The sequence below is a fragment of the Euprymna scolopes genome, chromosome 11, assembly GCF_053919585.1.
Source record: "Euprymna scolopes isolate OS-2025 chromosome 11, ASM5391958v1, whole genome shotgun sequence".
Taxonomy (NCBI): domain Eukaryota; kingdom Metazoa; phylum Mollusca; class Cephalopoda; order Sepiida; family Sepiolidae; genus Euprymna; species Euprymna scolopes.
This window is the reverse complement of record NC_136492.1, coordinates 63,837,557-63,854,174: the sequence shown is the minus strand read 5'-3', so window position 1 is coordinate 63,854,174 and position 16,618 is coordinate 63,837,557. Positions and strand designations below refer to the sequence as shown.

Below are 16,618 nucleotides of genomic sequence, written 5' to 3'. Positions count from 1 at the left end.
TTGCGAAAAAAGTTCATAGTAAACACAAAATTATTTCCTTATATATTTATGTATACATATATATTTTTGTTAAACAAATCTATCTATCTATAAAAGTGAACGTGTCTGTCTGTGTGTCTGTCTGTCTGTGTACATTTCCCTATGCAATAACTCTGTCAATTTTAAGTCTACAGATTCGAAATTTAATATACAGGGTACTGAGATTTCGGAACATCGATCAGAAATTTCGCTGTTAAGAAGCCAAAGTTCCACGATTAGTCCTTTCAGAACTCTACCACACTCCTCCGATAATTTTGGGTCTACAAACTTGAAATTTTAGATATAGGTTTCTGGGACATGGATCTAACTTATAAATTTAATTTGAGCCCAAAACAATAAATTTTAAGGGGTCATAACAGGGGTCAAATTAAAAAAATTAACCCTTTTTTTGTTTTTGCTCAGCATATACCTCCAAACACCCGAGCAACGCCGGGCTGAAATGCTAGTATATCAATAAAAGTGAACGTGCCTGTGTGTCTGCCTGAGTGTCTGTGTGTCTGTGTACATTTTCCTACGCAATAACTGTCAATTTTATGTCTACAGACTCGAAATTTGATATACAGGGTACTGAGATTTGGGAAAATCTATGTGATCAGTTTTCGGCCAGAAATTTTGCTGTTAAGGGGTCAAAGTTCAACGATTTGACCTTTGAGAACTCTACCAAACTCCTCCGACAATTTTAGGTATAAACACTTGAAATTTTAGATATAGGTTCCTTGGACATTGATCTAACTTAATAAATTCATTGGCGCTCAAAACAATAAATTTTAAGGGGGCATAATACAAGTCAAATTTAAAAAATTGACCGCTTTTTTTTTTTTTGCTCCACAAACACCTCCAAATACCCGGGCAACGCCGGGCACTCATGCTAGTATATCTATAAACGTTAAAGTGTGTGTGTGTGTGTCTATGTACATTTCCTAAGAAAATAACTCTGTCAATTTTCAGTCTACAGACTCGAAATTTGATATACAGGGTATGGAAATTTGCGAAAATCTTTGTAATCAGTTTTCGGCCAGAAATTTTGCTGTTAAGGGGTCAAAGTTCAACGATTTGACTTTTGAGAACTGTACCGAACTCCTCTGCCAATTTTGGGTATAAACAAGTGAAATTTTGGATATAGGTTCCTTGGACATGGATCTTACTTAATAACTGGATTTGAGCCCAAAACAAATGTTAAGAGGCCATAATAGGGGTCAAAGTTTTAAAAAATAGGCCTCTGCGGTCTCTACCAAATTACTCAGACAATTTCTGGTCTAAACATTTGAAATTTTACATTAAGGGTAATCAGAGATAGGACAAGTTTTTAATCGGTTTGGATCGAAATTTGAGCTACAATATATAAATGTATGTATGTATGTTTGCATGTCTGCCTAAAACTTTTGACAGAAGCAACGGATTTTCACAAGATCAGTATCGTTTTGAAGCTCGACCCTTCAGACGACAAATACTGAAAAATTGGCCAAAAAGATTAATTTCTCAACTCTAAACTGGGCACCTTTCTACAGGGAGGTGTCACTTTTTTCACCGATATTTTTGAAAGTCATCCCCTCTTTTCGATTGCCTAGTCTTAATTTAAACCTACGTCACTTCTGGCTTGGCGGTGGTTGTAACAGCAAAGACATCACGTTTTTTTCCCATTCTTTTCCTCCTTCATGGTACGGGTTCAAGCCTGCCTTCCTACTACCACGTTTTTTTGTGTTCAACACACACCTCCAAACACCCGGGCAACGCTGGGCTGAAATGCTAGTATATATATATATATATATATATATATATATATATATATAAAATGGGTTAATAAATTCCAACGAAAGAAGGATGTATATTTAAATAAGGGAGTAGTCACCAACAATGTGTATTTTTTAACATTATTTTATTATTCCGTGTCTTGGTTTTTCATTGAGAATTATGTTTGGATCATTGTAATAATGTTTTTAAGTCATTGAAATCGTTTACTGTGATGCATCCTCGTCAGAAATTATTTTCAAATGTGTAAAAATGGCGATTTTTGTAGTTAGTTTGAAGTTTTTCCTAGGGGTGGAGGCTTGTAAGTGTTTATTATACATTGGTATGCTGAAACGAAAAATCACAATACTAAAATCCAAGAATCCAAAAAATAAATATCAAAATAGAATGAAAGCACCCCTACCCTTACTTCAGAAGAGCCAGTCCCCCCTCCCCACACATACACATTAGTAACGACCTCGGACCACAGCTGCCTTCCTAAGGAAGCAAATAACCCCAAAATACTATAAAACAATATACACATTCCCAAACCAATAAAAGCAAACACACACACGCACACACACACATAAACACACACGCACACACACACACACACACATACACACACCCTACCCCACCCTAAAGGAAAAGAAAAACACATTAGCAGAAAGAGATAGCGACTGACTACAGCGAGGTCAAAATCTCCCTGGACAAACCAAATGAAAAAGCAATAAAAATTCAACATACCAATGTATAATAAACACTTACAAGCCTCCACCCCTTGGAAAAACTTCAAACTAACTACGAAAATCGCCATTTTTACATATTTGAAAATAATTTCTGACGAGGACGCATCACAGACCGTCTGAAACGCGCGTAAACGATTTCAATGACTTAAAAACATTATTACAATGATCCAAACATAATTCTCAATGAAAAACCAAGACACGGAATAATAAAATAATGTTAAAAAATACACATTGTTGGTGACTACTCCCTTATTTAAATATATATATATATATATATATATATATATATATATATACACACACATCTAGGGGATCGGACAAAAGGACACCGAACAAAACCCACCAGTTAATTAAAGCTAAAACAGATAAAATCCCAAATCAATCAAAAACATTAAAAAAATTTTATATTCTTATTTTAATCTAATTAAATTGAGGAAAATTAGACACCGGGGAACTAATTTTGGCAAGGTATGAAAATTAAGCACCTACGGAATAAATGCAATTGGAGATAGAGTTTAAGACTATTCTTAAAGACGATATACTTTTAAATAGGATTCAAGTGCCTCTCAAAGAAATATACATATTTTTAAACATTTACTCTTGTTTGAAAGCAAGTAAGTCGATTTTTCTAAGTTAGGTACGCGTTCTAAGGAGATTTTTTTTGTATTATCTTTTACAATTATTATAATAATAAAAAAAAAGTAAAAAATTAAAATCCTATTACCAGAATTAATTCATCATAATAAATTTCGGTTTAATGATAAATACGTAAGTGATTATAAAATTTTGCTAATAGTTTGAAAAGTATCAATTACACTGTGATTGTTTGAAACTTGACAGAAATTCAGCAGTATTTAAACTATCAAATTGAAAGCCACTTAAATAGTATTTGAGGTGTAGCGCTTAGTTCCCATTTAAAATTATATTCCCTGATATGACGATCATAAAATCTGTTTACAGTCAATTTTTATTCCGTACTTGCTTAATGTTTCTACAATTCCCAAATTACGTAAATTTCTGTTGCTTATTTTCCATTGTATCATTTAATTGTCAGTGATGTTTGAAAATATTTTTCTTGACAAAAATGTTTTGTTTAATTTTTCAACATTTTTTGGAACATGTAAATGAACTGCTTTCTTTGAAAGGTTACCTAGTGAACTTATACAATTATTTAAAAACTTTGTTTTACAAATAAAATAAATTTAAATCGTATTTTCATGTTATTATCATTTTAGTTCTAGTGATAATTTAAAGACAATAAATATCATTAGTAGTAATAATGAAATATTAAATTAAAAATTTAGAACAATCGGTTTTGGAATCGTAAATTAGAGACACATTTTTCCGATTTCGATACCTCCAAAAGTTCCGATTTTTTTACAACCTCTTTGGTATAAAATTTCAAATTTTTTGTTAGGTTTTATTTATTTTAGTACTTTTTTATTTTCTGTTTTATCCTCTCAAAATGCCGCCCCCTGACATGTGCCGCTTGTACAATAGGGACACATTTTTTTCTGATTCCAATACCTCCAATTCCGATTTTATAAATAATTTGGGTATAAAATTCCGATTTTATAAAAATTTGGGTATAAAATTTAAGATATTTTGTTAGCTTTTATTTATTTTATATATTTTTTCTATTTTCTATTTTTACTACCTCACAAATGCTCCTCCCCTGACATGGGTCGTTCGTAAAATACAGGCACATTTTTCTGATTCCGATACCTCCAAAAGTTTCGATTTTTTTACAACCTTTTCGGTAAAAAAATTCAAATTTTTTGTTAGCTTTTATTTATTTTTTCTATTTTTTACCTCTCAAAATGCCACCCGTGACGTGTGCCGCTCATAAAATAGGAACACATTTTTCTGATTCCGATATCTCTAAATGTCCCGATGTTTTACAACCTTTTCGGCATAAAATTTCAGTTATTTTTTTTTACCCTCTAAAAATGCCGCCACCTGGAATGCGCCGCTCTTGCTACACTATTTACTTTTCAAAATAAACAAAAATTTTACATTAAATAAGACACTAAAAACTTATCCAACTAGGTATAAGAGTACCTGTGAAGAAACGGTTGTTGTTATTATTATTATTATTACTGTGGCAATTTGCCTTGTTTGGGGTGAAAATGTAATAAAAAATAAACACAATAAGGGAACTAATAGATAATATATACAGCAATAAGTAAACAACAATAATGATAGCAATGATAATTAGTAATAGATAGTGATATTTACAACTAGAAATAAAATAGGCTTAAGGTTCTTAAAATTCGTTCTAGAACTATCTGCAAGGACCTGTGGTGCAGTTGTTAGAGTACTTGGAAAATCAATTGTAAAAGTGACGTTAGATTGAAGGTTCAATTTTCAGTGTGGGCGACTGAAAAATATAATTGCAATTTACTTAGGACTTCTATTTAGTCTAAAAAAAATCATGCATGTCTGGCTGTTTTATTTTAAGAATAGGGTTTCAATACTTTTCCCTTTCTTTTTCTTTCTGTATGTTCTATAATTTTTTTTATTTGGTCTCCAATTTTTATTTAGTTTCCATTGTCCTTAAATGACTGGCCTCAAATAAGACTAGGGGTATCTTGTAGTCTGGCAATGTCTTTTAAGACTGAAACTGTAAATTTATTGTAGCGACTTATGGTAATTTTTTTTTACTTAAATTGAATAAAATAATTATGCATATATATATATATATATATATATATATATATATAATTATTTTTTTACTATAATAATTAAATACCTACAGACACTAGTGTTTCATCCTTTCGGGATTCTTCAGTGCAGGGTGTCACGATTACTACCAGTCGAACGATTCGAACCCCGCGACACGAGACATCTCTGGCTCGATTAGCGGAGGCCGTATCCATTCGGCTACTATTAACCGTATGAAATAGCGTTGAATTTTAAACATTTTAATTTAAATGTTCATTACGTCAGACAGACAGTGATCAAATCGTTATACGATGATCTACGCATAAGAGCTAAATTGACCGACTTTTTAATTCAACGGAAAGTGCTCAACGATAAGAAACGAATTTCTTAAAGGGGCTGTCATAATTATTTTTTTACTATAATAATTAAATACCTACAGACACTAGTGTTTCATCCTTTTGGGATTCTTCAGTGCAGGGTGTCACGATTACTACCAGTCGAACGATTCGAACCCCGCGACACGAGACATCTATATCTATATATATATATATATATATATATTTCTCTTTGTCTGTATGTTCATTCTACTTTTTCTCCAAAACTACTGGGCCTATCTGACTGAAATTTTGTATGGAGCTTTTTATGATAAGGTGCAGCAAACTAAGTGTTATGGCATGCATTTGATGCACAGTTAGGATTAATATTTAATGCAAAAATGAGATCAAATTTAACCATATTAAACCATCAATTTTGCATAGTACACTCATTCTAAGTTAACCGGTTATATTTTTGCCTGTTTTTAATGGCTAAATAGTCTAGTCTATATATAAACATATGCACATACCTAACTTTATATAGAAACATCTTATATTTAATTCTATTTTCCTCATGTGTTTTTTTCTTTTAGGATGATCCACTTTTTAGTGCCAGATTGCTGTCCACAAACCCAGAAGCTATCAAAGAAGTCCATAAAAGGTTTGTTCACTATTTTGATCAGCATATTCTATCTTGAGGAACTTCGTCTTGAACACAATATATTTATAAGATTCTCATATTACATGAACTAAACTATAATGTATCATTAGCCTTTATTTTAGTCTTGAGAAACAATGGATAGCCCCTGTAATAGTATCGATGAAGGGAGTCTATAGTGAAGCAAAGGTTGCACAACTGCTTGTTTGGTGATAATAAGTTCAGTGTGGATGGAAAAATTGTCAGTAGACAGAAAGACTGGTGTTATTTGAGGGTTTTTTTTTCAGGTTTGTTGCACAATCAAAGCTCGAGTCTACCTTATTATTTGATCCATAGCTTACGTAAAGAGACATGCATTCATACTTTTCCAGAGGGGAGGAGTGTACTAGTTAAAGTGATGGAATAGCTCCTACTGAACTGCAACCCAGCATGCCGCGCTTACAATCCACTTTCTATGTATGTACATTACTGATGGAATGATTCTAATATTTTTTCCCATTCCGATACAATTACCAATTTCAATTCTTTTAAAATCTCTAAATATGTAGCGAAAACTTTGACTTTTTCCGATTTATTTCGAGGTTGCATGTAGAGAGGCAGCCCTTAAGAAACACTCCAAATTTACGTTGTGCTTCTCCTGGGTCCTACCACAAATTGTTATATTGTCCAAATAAGAAAAGGTTCCAGACAATCTGTTATCAGAAATAAAATAAGTCATAAAACGTTGAAATGCAGAAATCCCATTTGTGACACCCATAGGTATTGGTTTAAATTGATATAGACGATTTCCAGCTTGAAAAGCCGTATAGGACAGATCTGTGGGTCAAATTTCAATCTGATATTATAATGAAGATATGATACCAGACTATTTGGTTTATAAGATCTTCAATTTTTGGCAAGGGGTATGCATCAAGCAAAGTGAAACAGTTAATATTCTGGGAGAAATCGACTACCCAAAAATGTATTATTTTATAATTTTCTGATGTCTGTTTTTAATGTAGAGAAAATCCAATCCCTCGCCATTGGGAGAAAAATAAGAGTTACCTCAGTCTGAAAGTATTTCTCCTTCACTAACTGAGGAAAGGAAATGTATTGAAAAAAACAAAAAAAAAACAATGCAGAATTGTATTAATAAAAAAAGTGAAATATTATTTTGTTCATTTATTTTATTTACAGAAAAAAGTTTGTAAACCTATTTTTATTTTAGAGTTTAAGTCTGCTCTCATGGGAAGGTAAAATGGAAGATTATCAAGTCTGCCTGTCATTTTAAAACCATATGACTCCAATAACAGAAAGTGAATTAAGATGCTAAAAGTTCAAATGGTGAAAAAAATAATATTAATGTTAAAATGTAAAATAATAATTTATTTTTAAAAGAAAAAATGTAGAATTATAAAAATTTAAATATAAATCAAAAAGTAACATAGAAGGGACAATGTTTCATTTTTTTATGAAAACGTTTTTTAAATAAAAGAAAAACATGCCAAAAAAATAAATATTTAATACCCCCCCCCCCTTTTTTTTTCTCAAAATAAATTTTTCCCTATACAGGGTGATCCAAAAAGAACGGGCCCCAACTCTAATTAGGCCCCCGTTTCTTAATGTTTTAGTCTGAATGAAATTAAACTTTGGTCATAACTAGTTTATTATGTTCAAAACATCACATCAAAACACTAGGGTCTTTGGCCTTTTTTTTCTCCGTTGACTGTAAAATGCTCAAAAAAAACAATTGAATGTCCTCTGTTTTTTTGGGGGGTCACCCTGTATTAGAAATCAAACCTATGCTGAAAAACAAACCATTTCTGGTTTCTTATTTGTTTGTTTACAGAGTGAGCAGGTCATCTGAAAGAAATCTGTGTAGACCCTAATTTGTCACTTTCACAGTCACTTATTAGAAATAGGGGTCTTTATAACTAATTGATCTGATTTTTTTTTTTTTTTTTTTTTTTTTTAAGTGTTACATGAAGAAAGTGTTGAAGATGTTTGATGATCATAAATGATATGGATAAATGTGCGTCTGTGTGCACTCACTGTATAGCCTGATGATCGCTAAGGCTATAACAACAAAATATACTTATTGTTTTGATTCTCGAGTATATATAAGACACAGTTAATTACAGTTAATCAACCGAGAATCACATCACTCTATATAAAAGCATATAAGATATCAATGGATACACACTTGAGTTAAAACAATGAAAAGAATATGCTGTTGTCCTAGCCTTAATGATTGCACTAGAATACAAACAACACAAAACAAGTTTATTTATTTGTGGACTATTATTCTCATTTTCTAGTTGTTGTATGACAATGTTTCAGCATAGGCCAGAGGAATAGTTGGTCGAAACATCGTGAAACAACAACTAATAGATTAGGATAATAGTTCACATTCCATATTTTTAAACCCGATCTCTTCCAAAACTAAAAGTCGCAGAGTGGTGCTAAGGGCTTCAAATAATTGGATTTTTTACGTACCATTCTTTTATGGGTCTTTAACCAGTTAAAATAGTTTCTAAGGGGTTAAAAAGAGATCAAAATTTAAAAAATCGTACATTTTATACATTCATCTTAGTTTATTTTTTATTTTTAATCACTTCATATGCGCGTCACATTGGTACAGTGGTAATGCCACCAGCTTTGAATGCTGTAGTTTTGATTTCAATTCTAACTGATGGTATCCAAATATTTTTTTTTTAATTTTTTTTTTTTTTTTTTTTTTAAATCATGACTCAATAATAATAATTGTATATACAAAATCTGGATAAATTAAAATATCATATTTAAGCATATTTTACAACCGGGCTGGTAAATAAATATATAAATTATTCATCTCAAAAGAATTCCAATAATAATAAAAATATATCATTCGGTACAAACCAACCATAGAAGACCAGATAAGAACGAAAAAAACTTGGATATATAAGACCCAAAAATCCAATCTTGATAACCCTTCGGGGCAATGGATAGAGGTTGAATCTACCGTTTCAGGTGAGAATTGTCTGAAGATAGCGGTTTCAATCCTACCCAAAGCTGTGTTGAGACAATAACAACTATGGAAGGCATAACTGATACATACCAAGCTAGTGTCAGTGGCCTTCAAAAACATGTAGACATGACATCGGAGGAAGGCAATTACTGAGGATACAGTTAAGATACTCAGCATTCCTATCCCATCACAATTTACCACCTGATGAAGGCCAGAGGAATAGTTGGCCGAAATGTTGTGAAACAACAACTAGAAGATGAGTCCGCAAATAAATGAATTACTCAAAAGAATTCTAATAATAAAAATAATAAAACAAGATGTTGATATAACTTTGTTATGCCATATGTGTGTGTGAAAAAAGGCACCCAAATATTGTCCGTTGATAGCTGTTTATCAAGCTATTTTTGTCAGTCAGTTAAGTTCATCTCCTCATCTGTTAAAATTCTCCCCAATCTGCTCTGAGCCACAAACTCTTGTCAGCTCCTGCAAACTGAAAACTTGTAAAACTAACTAAATATACTGACTTCAGGATTAGAAATCCTATGTCCGGATCTTTTGTCTTACTCAGTCATTCCCAGTTAAATACACATCCTACATCCAGGTTTTCATCCTACTGCCTTTGTGCACTTTAGTGAATCACGTCTAACCATTGCCATAGTTTTTTCTTACCTTCAACAATATATATATATATATATATATTTTTTTTTTTTTTAATCACTTCCTAACACTCAATGTCAATTTCCTGGTTTCAGTTGGTGCTCAAACAGAAGAATTCTCCCTCCAAACAAAACCGCAATTCAAATTTAAAACAAGAAACAGTTTTTTTTTTAAATTTTTTGTGGTTACAGTAATTATTAGCCTCAACTGAATTTTACATACTCCGAAGGCCAACTGATTGTCAGATTTCAGGAAACCAAACTCTGACCTTTGCCCATCTGCTGAAATATATATAGACATTCTTGGGACTACACCAGAAAAGAAAAAAAAACCCACCTAGATATTATTTGAAAATAATAACCATAGTCGAATTCTGGGTGATCCATCCCAAATCAGAGATATTTCCCATATCTTGTGTGATTTCTCTTTTCTCTTAGTAAGCTACTAGCAGGGAAACTTGATGTCGCCCTGAATTGAATGAGGATCAATATATGTTCCACATTACCAACACTTTTATTGTCGTGGAAATTGATTGCCTGCTCTAGTCGGAGACTCACAACAATGAACCGGGAGGAAGCTTACTGCATTATTTGTTGCAGGTATTCCCTGCAGCGATTTAGTTTACAGGACATTGTAGTCTACATTGCACTATAAAGAACCTGTTGATTTTATAAAATTATTTGTTTATTTGTTTGAATTAAAGTTTAAAATGCAAAAGTCAAGTATAATGGTCCAACTGTGCACTAAACAGAAACATTCATTTTGAGCACACCTCTGTCCTATAAGAGAACCTATTATTGATTTTTATATGCTTAGCCCTTCTGCTTGTGTGGTGATAAAATTTCTTAAATATATTCGTTTTAAGCTGTATAAAAGTATTAACTTTAGTCAAAATCGGACTGTCCCTTCTTTAAAGCGATTCTTTAATTATCAATTTTCGACACTTATTGGGGGCATTCTGATACTATACCTGTCTAAGAACACCCCCAGACACATAAGGTCCTGGATATGACCTTAAACTATATCCGATGGTGAGGCCCCAGCTTGCGGGCTTTGGGGGTGGGGTGGGGTGGAGCCACTCTTTAATTGCCATTGCTCCCAGGCCCACTCTGACCTGGAGTGGTAGTACCTGTTAGGGTCCCAACTATGGGTTAAATAGAAACTGACTTGGAAAAAACAAATATATTCTATTTAAAAAAATTTTCTTCAAAATTACTGGATTCGGCATTAAATAACCTGAAAAGGATTGATATGCCGTAAAACAAAAACAACCAAACCAACCCAGACACATAAAGTACATTTGCATGAAATTTCCAAAAACATTGGCCCAGTCGTTTTGGAATCCATAAGGAATGACCACACACACACAGTACCTTTTATATATAAGTAGAGATTTCTCTTTTGTAGCAAGTCACTGCAAACGTCTTGTGCATATTTACATCTGTACAAAAATTATACCTCTTATGGGTATAACATGGTGAATAAATATTTTTATTCTTTTTTATAAATTTGTATTGTGCTTCTTTATTAATGACAAACTGAGTATTTAAGAAATGTATTTAATAAACGTGCAGTTACATACTTTGTACTCATTGCCTTTTTAGACATATCAAGTGCTACCAGATCAGGCTGTCTGAAGATATCAGTTTCCTGACTATAAATGCAATAAACATTTGTTGTTTTTTTTTTTTTTTGCTGTTTTTTTTGTTGTTGTTTTTTTTTGTTGTTTTTTTTTTGTTTTTTTTTCTTTTCATTTTACAAAACTTGATCATTTTCTGCAAAGCAAAAAACAAAGACAACAATTTTTTTTTTTTTTTACAAAACAACCAGACTAAACACTATGGATAAATATTTGAAGATATAAAGAATTTAAAGCATAGAAAGTTTTGTTCAAAATTACTGGATTCAACATTAAATAACCCGAAAAGGATTGATATACCATAAAACAAACAACCAATCCATAACAAGCCTTCTGAACATGGCATTGCATAACATAAAACGGCATTCATTGCAAAGGTCTCTAATTTAGAAGCTCTTGGGAATTATCTCTTTGTTACCATTATTTTCAAGTCCACTTGGACCTAAAGTGGCATTACCGGTTATGGTTCAATATATCTGGGTTAAATACTATCCGTTATGGATATGACCTGCAACTACATCTCGTGATTAGGTCAAAATTTGAGAGTTATGTTTCTGAACTTTTGAAATAGGGATTAATAATATGGATTATTCGATCTACTATTTTCATCTTGAGTGTTAATCTCATGACATTTTAGCCAATGTAACCTCTGGCCTTCTTTTGGTGTATCTCTTTAAACTGTACTCTCTTTGTTGTTGTTTTTTTGTTTTGTTTTTGTTTTTTTACTGATATTCACCCCTAACAATGCATATCACCACTTGGGCATAAAGTGACTACTATTTAGGACCATTCCTAAGAAAAACTGACAAGATGTTGGTTTATGCTACGTTTAAACTTCTGCATATCAATACAGTCAAGGAAGCAGGAAGGGAATTCCAAATTCTAGCTGTTCGAGAGAAGAAACTATTAGAGTATAAAGCTTTCTAGCATTTAGGGACCTCAGCAGTGAAAGAGTGAGATTTTTTTGCTAAGTGGATTTATCAGGGATATGTATGTCGAGGGAGGAGACACAAGTGCAAAGAGTTCATGAGAGCATGTTCCATTAAAATATTTGTAAAACACGCACAAAAAATGCAGCATTGAACCCAAAAACCTGTGTTGAATTTTGAACAGACCCCTTTATTCAATCTATGGGAAAGACATGCTGTTGTTTTCTGTCCGCCATGACTGATTGAGAGTGCTATGTAATTCACAATTGATTCACATTGAGGATTGAACCTTCAACCTCTAGAAGAGGTTAACTTAGAACTAGATTTTTACTTTGTACTTTATCCATTACACCACACGAGTTTGACAAGATACACCAGAGGAAGGTCAAAGGTTACATTGACTGAAACAGTTCAACATTCAAGATGGAACAGTAGTCCAAATCATACAAAACTTGGGAGCTTTAGAGAGTGTGGAGTTAGATCTTTGTTTGTCATTACTTGCAGATCCATTCTGATCTGGAGAGTAGTACGTATCAGGTTCTCGTATATGGGTTGGAATAGAATATGTTCTTCATAAATAAACCAAAAAGTGTCGATATGATATAACAGAAGTAGTAGAGAACCAGTATGTTAACACTTTTGAGCTTATGATTTGATTTAATTTTAATCTTTTTATTGTTTGTACTTACATTTTATTTTATTATTTTTATTTTTTTTTATTTAATTTTTTTAAAATCTAGATTTTACAAGGCTGGCTCGGACATTGTTGTAACTGCTACATACCAAGCTAGTGTCAGTGGCCTTCAAAAACATGTAGGTATGACATCGGAGGAAGCTAAAAACTTGATAAAAAATGGAGTCCTATTGGCTAAACAAGCAGCTCAAGAAGTCCGATCAGAATGCCCAGGTAATTAAAAAGTATTGGTTTTGTCTGGATTTTGGAGATCAAGAGTTATCGTTTCTGTGCGTTATTTTTCTTCAGACTTGTCTTCAATGTGTTTTATTGCTCTTACTTTGAAATGCCCTTTCTTTTTTTCTTTTCTTTTATTTTCTTTTTTTTTTTGTTGTGAGAATCATTTTTTTTTTTTTAATCCTTATTATGTCTATATTGCCCAATCATCTAGTGACTATTTCTTTATATGATTGTTGTTCTGTTTATTTTATGGCATATCAACCCTTTTAGGGTTATTTAATGCTGACTCTGGTCATTTCGGTAAAAGGTTTTATACTTAAAATTTATATCTTCAAATATTTATTCATGCTATTTGGTTTGGCTATTTTGTCGACAAAAATTGTTGCTTTTGTTTTTGTCTTTGCAGAACATGATTAAGTTTTGGAAAAGAGAAGTAAAAATAAAACAATAAATTAATGTTTGATCCATTTTAAGTTAGGAAATCAGTCTATTCAGACAACTTGATCTGGTAGCACCACGTCTGTGTGAGGTTCAATATGTCTTGTTGTTGTCATTGAAAGAAATTTAGACTTTATCGTTTGACAAAACAGATCCAGTTGTTGTTAAGTGCAATTATTTATCACAGACGATTATGATACTATCATCCTTTATCACTAGTGTGGGTGCCCGGCGTTTATTATTCAATTATCCTGAAGCACTGTAAAAAAGAGATATAACCTGTTTTATCTAGTTGATGATTTAAAACCTAATTTTGTTCAGTGCACACCAACCTGCTCCTAATCGACTTCTTTCTAAAACCAATTCATAACTACACCAATAATGCTACATTCGCACACGTCAAACTTGAACTCTTTCTGAAACTTCCACTGGTTATTTCCTTGAATGTATTCAAGGTTGCCCAATATACAGCACACCTCCCTATCATATTTATCAAAATGTATTTAAGATATATTTTCTAATTTAATCTTATCATAGAGAAAGAAAGAGACATAATTTCAAGATCCCAAGAATTTTATAATATAGTCATAAACCATTTCCTTTTCTATTTTATTTCATCACTAGCAGTTGGTGCCCAGCTTTGCCCAGTTGTAAAATGCGCTTAAATATATTTTGATTTCCTGCAGATTTCATATTTATTATTACAAAACTAATTCTCTATTGAATATTATATATATATATATATATATATATATATATAAGTGAACGTGTCTGTGTGTGTGTACATTTACCTATGCAATAACTCTGTCAATTTTCAGTCTACAGACTCGAAATTTGATATACATGGTACTGAGATTTGGGAAAATCTTTGGAATCCGTTTTCGGCCAGAAATTTGGCTGTTAAGGGGTCGAAGTTCAACGATTTGACCTTTGAGAACTCTACCGAACTCCTCTGCCAATTTTGGGTCTAAACACTTGGAATTTTAGATATAGGTTCCTTGAACATGGATCTAACTTAATAACTTGATTTGAGCCCCAAACAATAAATGTTAAGGAGTCATAATAGGGGTCAAAGTTTTTAAAAATTTGACCTCTGCAGTCTCTACCAAATTACTCAGACAATTTCTGGTCTAAACATTTGAAATTTTACATAAAGGGTATTCAGAGATAGGGCAAGCTCTTTAATCAGTTTTGGTCGAAAATTTTTAGTAACCAATATATAAATGCATGTATGTATGTCTGTTTGCATATCTGCCTAAAACTTTCGACAGAGGCGACTGATTTTTACAAGATCAGTATCACTTTGAAGTTCGACCTTTCAGATGGCAAATATCGAAAAATTGGCTAAAAACATTAATATCTTCACCTTCAACTGGGCACTTTTCAACAGGGGGTGGGTCACTTTTTTTGCCGATATTTTTGAAAGTCATCCTCTACTTTCGATTATCTAGCCTTAATTTAAACCTACATCACTTCCTGTTTGGCGGTGGTCATAACAGCAAAGATGTCACGTTTTTTCCCCATTCTTTTCCTCCTTTGCGGTACGGGTTCGAGCCTGCCTTCCTACTACCAGTTTTTTCTTTTTTTGCTTAACATACACCTCCAAACACCCGGGCAAAGCCAGGCTAAAATGTGTGTGTGTGTATATATATATATATATATATATATATATATATATATATATATGGTACTGATTTCAAAAATTAAAAAAAAAAACGACAGTAGTATGTATTTTTAGTACTGCACTGAAATAATGTTATTATTTCAAAAGCCATTCTTAACACGGAGAAGGTGTTTTGTAAGTATTCTATGGTTTTACCCTACAATTTAATAAAAAAAGATATTGTGAAACTTGGATTTAACCTGAAAAAAACTAGGTAAAAATAGTGTAGTACCAAAAATACATAAGCACCGAAATGACTTAGGTGCCATCAGCTACAACCAAAACATTTTGCCCTCCAGCTACGTTTGCTACCATTTGAGCTAACCTGACAGATAGATAAGAAAGTGATAAAATTAAACTACTTTTAGCTGTGGTTAGTTTTACGCATGTGCAAACTAATAGAAATGTTGGCAAGTTGAAATGAACTTTTGGCATTTCAACTTACCAACTTTTGTACACGTTATTCATTCATCCAAACAAAGATGTTACTTGTCAATACAGTTGGGAAAGCCGGAAGCTGGAAGGGAGTTCCAAAGCCTAGCAGTTCTGGGGAAGAAACTATTAGAGTAGAAGGTTTTCTTACATCTAGGGATCTCTTCTGTGTAGAGGTGGGATTTTGCTGTTTGTCAGGTTTGTCGGGTGTATTTATGACGAAGGGGGTACAAGGGCTTGTAGTTTGTTAGAGCATTTACCATTAAAATACTTGTAGAACAGACAGAGGGAAGCAACATTTCAATTATAGGACAGAGGTTGAAGCTTTGATGACAGTTTAGCACCTATCAGGTTGGTGATTCTCTTTTGAACCCTGTCCAGGAGCGAGAGACTAGTAGCAGATGCACCAGCCCAAATGTGACATCAGTACTCCATACATGGGCGAATGGTGGCCTTGTAGAGATATAGGATACTTTCAAGTGTAAGTAGTTTTTTAGCACGGCTGAGAGAGCCCACCTTCTTCACAGCAGCCTTGGCAATGCTCTCAATGTTCAAGCTCATGTTCCCTGTGAACGTTAAGTTGAGGAGTTTGAAAGAAGTACTTTCAAGTAATGTATCTTTAGTCATAGTTATTGATGGGTGAGAAGGTTTCTTGTAATTATTGAAGGAAACAAGCTTAGTCTTGGCAGCATTGAATGTGGCCATCCATTTTTGTCACCAGTCCACTACAGATTGAAGGTCTTCCTCTAGGGTTTTTGTCAAACCAGAAAAACATACATCCTTCACTTTGTAAAATCCACTAGCGTTTA

General features: G+C 32.8%; 1 protein-coding gene across 2 annotated transcripts in view; it reads left to right on the top strand.

The window, feature by feature from the left end:
• Positions 1–16,618, top strand: part of LOC145287885 (betaine-homocysteine S-methyltransferase-like) — a 71,226-nt gene that overhangs the window by 26,576 nt on the left and 28,032 nt on the right. For both annotated transcript variants that reach the window (XM_080135801.1, XM_080135802.1), the window contains 2 exons: positions 6,088–6,155; positions 13,104–13,270. In XM_080135801.1, coding sequence (XP_079991927.1) covers positions 6,088–6,155; positions 13,104–13,270 — 235 coding nt within the window. The remainder of the gene's footprint in view (positions 1–6,087; positions 6,156–13,103; positions 13,271–16,618) is intronic.